Below are 4,239 nucleotides of genomic sequence, written 5' to 3'. Positions count from 1 at the left end.
TTGTCGTCGTTCAACTGACCAACAATAAACCTTCCACAGATGATATTATTATCAAAATATTGATAATAATTGACAATGACAGACAGCTATGTTAAATTTTACACAGATAACAAATTGCTCTACCCAACATGATCCTGGAGCATAATACGATTTTCTTCATGAATAATATACTTCATCGCCCGACAAATGTATTATTAGAAAAACCACAACTTATATTTATTTACTAGTTAGTAACTACTAACTAACAAGCGACAGATACGTATACAAATTTTCAGTCTGCATTTACATTTTTTGCACCTATCCTGTGTACCGTATTACCTGTCCATGGATTTATAGACATAAAATTGATGAATAAATGCCATTTTTGCACTATATTAAACGAAGTCGGATATAAACCCATTTTAATTATTTTTACAACTAAGTAAAAGTTTTACAAATTTTGCACAAAAACACAGAGACATTTAAGCAACCTACACAAGATTTAAGATGACAACAGAATGCGGTTGAATTCCTAGTTAGCTATTTTTTTATTTAATTTTATATCCTAATATAAGCTTGGTTTTAAAAGGTACAAGGTGCAATACCTCACATGTAAAATAGTTTTCATATGACATAAAATAAAAAGTTCTAGCGAGATGATAATTTTATTGAAAATCAATCAAGGTCAAAATATATGTAATCTGATAAAGTAATTAGTAAATGTCTATTATTCAAGAATAAAACAAAACTGATAAAATAACGAAAAAAGAGAAAATTTGAATATCCGTAATGCTTAACAACGCTGTGTTGTGTAAGCATTAGTTTTTAGACGTTTTGTTAGTTTATAAATACAGCTTTACACTGACGTTGGCGATCAAAATCAAGAAAATTAATTAAAATTAACGTAAAAAGTTAATTTAAAACTGTGTTTACAATAGTTAACTTAATATAGAAATCAAGAAGTTGCAATGGATACGAATAATAGTGTTATTTCATTTAAAAATAATCATTTTGTTACACTTCTTCTAAGTGTAATTGCTATACCACTTTCCATGTCGATGTGGATTATTAATATAATTTATTCAAAAATCGTCCAGGATAAAGATTTTGATGGTAAGTTAAATAATTTATATTTTATTGCATAAATAAAACATGTACCGAATTAGCGCGCCAAATGCGTAATAGTACATTTATTGAATACGTGTTTAACTGTATTGTTTTTACCTATATATTCGATAGCGTATTGACATACGATTTAAATTTATTTTTTCTCATTTACCATAGCATCATTTGTAACGATAAGTTACAGCTGATATCAATAAGTGACTACTTAATTTTTTTGATTGGCATTTTTATATTTTCAGAACCAGTAGTAATCTCTCCAATCCGGTGGTTGGCTTCTTGTTTCATTCCATTGTTTATATGTGTATATGGATATAAGAAGAAAAGTCTCAACTGTAGTGGAGCCCTGTTTGCTTTTTTAGTAGGATTTGTACTGACACTTGCTAATTTGTGTTTCTTTGTTGACCTGTTAGTATTTTTTGTAACATCCTCTAAAGCAACAAAACTAAAATCCAATATGAAAAAGAAAATTGAGGCAGATTTTAAAGAAGGTAAACTATTCTACAGAAATTTTGTTTTGGTTTTTGAATGTTTAACTTATTAAAAGCATTAATATTTCTATAGGAGGTCAAAGAAATTGGATTCAAGTTCTCTGTAATGGAGGAATGGCCACTCAGTTGAGCTTATTATATTTATTGGATGTGGGTGCTTCAGAAAGACCTGTAGATTTTATAAAGGATTATAGAGCTTCTTGGCTTTCTTTGGGAGTAGTAGGTAAGTAGCTAAAACGAATGTTTAGTATGTAATTTATTTCTTCAGAAAATATTCACTGATCCATTAATGATGATAGCTCATTAGTTTGAAAGTAAACAAGCTAAATTAACCTGTTGGTAAATGACATTACAGGCATAACATTACTTTGTAACTTAGAGCATGGGACTGAGTACCATAGTTTTCTGGGTCTGTCAAGATAATTGTGAAAAAATTATTTATTTAATCCTAAAAGGATGAGCAATTTTGAGCCCGGGGGTAGTTTCAAAATTTATTTTCTAAGAATATCTATCAAGAACAATTCTTGACCTATTAGTTGCTATTTGAACTGTGGCAATGAACTTTGCGGTTCTGCAAGCAATTTCAATCTGACAATATTGCAGAAATTGTAAGATGTAGCATTCCAGAACATAACTTATAAGGAAAAAAAACAGAAAACTGTAATTCTTGATTACCTTAGCATGCCCAATGTAATAAATGAAGTAGAGAAAAGTGTCAGTGAAATAATATAAAGAAAGATTAAACCAGCTTGCTAAGAACCTGCTTCTTTAGCAAAAGTCTGGCCTAATAAAAAATTAAAATGAAGGTCTAAAATGTGAACTGGTCAGTATTTGATGAAACGTCAACACTTACTGTCACACTGAGTAAAATTCACGAATTTTTAATGGTTGATTGTAGGCTCTATTGGATTTTTTTAAAATGGTGCCTGTATCAAGTATTCCAATAAAACAACAAATTGTGCAGATTTGTGTTTTAAAAAAAATGTTGTCCTATATGAAAATTATATTAAATAATATATATATTAAATAATATATAATATAAAAAATAATAATATATATTTAATGATTATAAATCCACATTTAAAAGTTTTTTGCCATAGAGTTTGTTCCGTGTAATTATAATTTATATAGTAACAATTAAAATAAAAATTTAATTTACGATTTAATTATAATATTATTTAATAATAATATTCTCTAGTAAGAAAGTGTTAAAATGGGAATTTTTTTTTATTACCATACATAGTTTTTTTAACAATTAATTTACAAGTAAATTAGTGCAGTGGTCGGCAAACTGGCTTACAAACCTCATGTGGCTCATTGACTATTTTATATTGGCTTTCAGAAAAAATATAGTCTGGAATATAAAAATAATTCATGAGCCCTGGATAATTTTCAATAAATATTAGTTTTATTTTATAAGTAATTATTAATTTTTTTTTCAACAATGGTAGGAAAAATCAAAAATATTTAGTGCAGCTAAAAGAAGCCAGAGAATTTAAATATTATTTTAAAGTAAAAAGTGACCAACAGCAATCCAATCTAAATATTTATGTAATTGAAAATGATATTGTAATTTTTAAAGACAAAGCTTTTTACAGGTGTCCTTGCGTGCTGCAATGGCGATACATGGGCTTCAGAATTGGGTACAATTTTCAGCAAAGATGATCCTGTTCTTATAACATCATGGAAAAAGGTGCCAAAGGGAACTAATGGAGGAATAACTCTTGTCGGAACCGTGTTTAGTACCATTGGAGGACTTGTTATAGGAATTAGCCACTATTTAACAAATTTCTATTTATCAGATGCAAGTCTTTGGTTGTATGCACCACCACAATGGCCCATTATATTATTTGGAGCATTTGCAGGGTTTTTTGGTAGCCTTGTAGACTCAATTTTGGGTGCAACTTTACAATATTCTGGTATGATTAATATTCGTGTGTTTAAATTTTCTGTAATTCACATAGTAATGTTTTTTTTAATTTGCAGGTTTAGACAAAACCGGAAAAATTGTTGCTCATTCAAATCAGGCTGTAAAACATATCAGCGGAAAGAATATTCTAGACAACCATAGTGTTAATCTTATATCCACCATAGTCATGGGTTTGCTGTTACCAACTTTAAGTAAAATTCTATGGGTTATATTTTAATATAAATTTATTAAAAAGGCTGAAATTTATTGTAAAAAATATTTATGAAGTTATAAGGATGGTGTATTGAGTGTTGCTGTTATCGGTTATTGTAATAAAAATAAAAAAGATTTTTTATTTAAACCAGTAATCAGTATGTTTTATCAAGAAAATGTTGGTTTGAAATGGAATAAGTTATACAATTGCACTTTGCCTGAAAACGAAGATGGAAAGTTAATTCAACAGTATTAATAAAAGTAAATAAAAACAGTAAATAAAAGTAATTATAAATTACCTAATAAAATATTTACTACCAAAATAAAACGTAATTAGTAATTAATTGCATTTGGACATATCATGACACGACTGAATTTCATTAGCGTTTCATTGCCTAAAATAATAATTGCTTTAACAATTTATTTGAAACTAAAGGAAAAAAAAGACAGCCATAGGGCAGTTTATACATAAAATTGCTGGCAGCTATTTTAGCTTACATAAAGATTAAAAACATGGTAATGCTA

The 4,239-nt window shown here is 28.2% G+C and overlaps 1 protein-coding gene across 1 annotated transcript; it reads left to right on the top strand.

The window, feature by feature from the left end:
- Nucleotides 1-851: 851 nt before the first annotated feature.
- LOC137933424 (transmembrane protein 19) lies at nt 852-3,898 on the top strand. Its single transcript, XM_068777376.1, has 5 exons — nt 852-1,092; nt 1,344-1,592; nt 1,666-1,815; nt 3,191-3,511; nt 3,579-3,898. Exons 1-5 carry the CDS (start codon nt 948-950, stop codon nt 3,737-3,739), a joined length of 1,026 nt encoding a protein of 341 aa, XP_068633477.1. The 5' UTR covers nt 852-947; the 3' UTR covers nt 3,740-3,898.
- Nucleotides 3,899-4,239: the final 341 nt, after the last annotated feature.

This window comes from Battus philenor, unplaced genomic scaffold (genome assembly GCF_028537555.1).
Source record: "Battus philenor isolate CCGP_79_NKW_IND1 unplaced genomic scaffold, ilBatPhil1.0.hap1 SCAF_13, whole genome shotgun sequence".
Taxonomy (NCBI): Eukaryota; Metazoa; Arthropoda; class Insecta; order Lepidoptera; family Papilionidae; genus Battus; species Battus philenor.
The sequence above is the reverse complement of the archived record's forward strand: the minus strand, read 5'-3'. Positions and strand labels throughout refer to the sequence as shown.

What these genes read in the sequence shown, in the direction of transcription:
- LOC137933424 (XM_068777376.1), top strand. Translation starts at nt 948, where the DNA reads ATGGATACGAATAATAGTGTTATTTCATTTAAAAATAATCATTTTGTT. An exon ending in GCTTTCTTTGGGAGTAGTAG is followed by an intron (nt 1,816 to 3,190) that starts GTAAGTAGCTAA and finishes AGCTTTTTACAG; the next exon opens with GTGTCCTTGCGTGCTGCAAT. An exon ending in TGCAACTTTACAATATTCTG is followed by an intron (nt 3,512 to 3,578) that starts GTATGATTAATA and finishes TTTAATTTGCAG; the next exon opens with GTTTAGACAAAACCGGAAAA.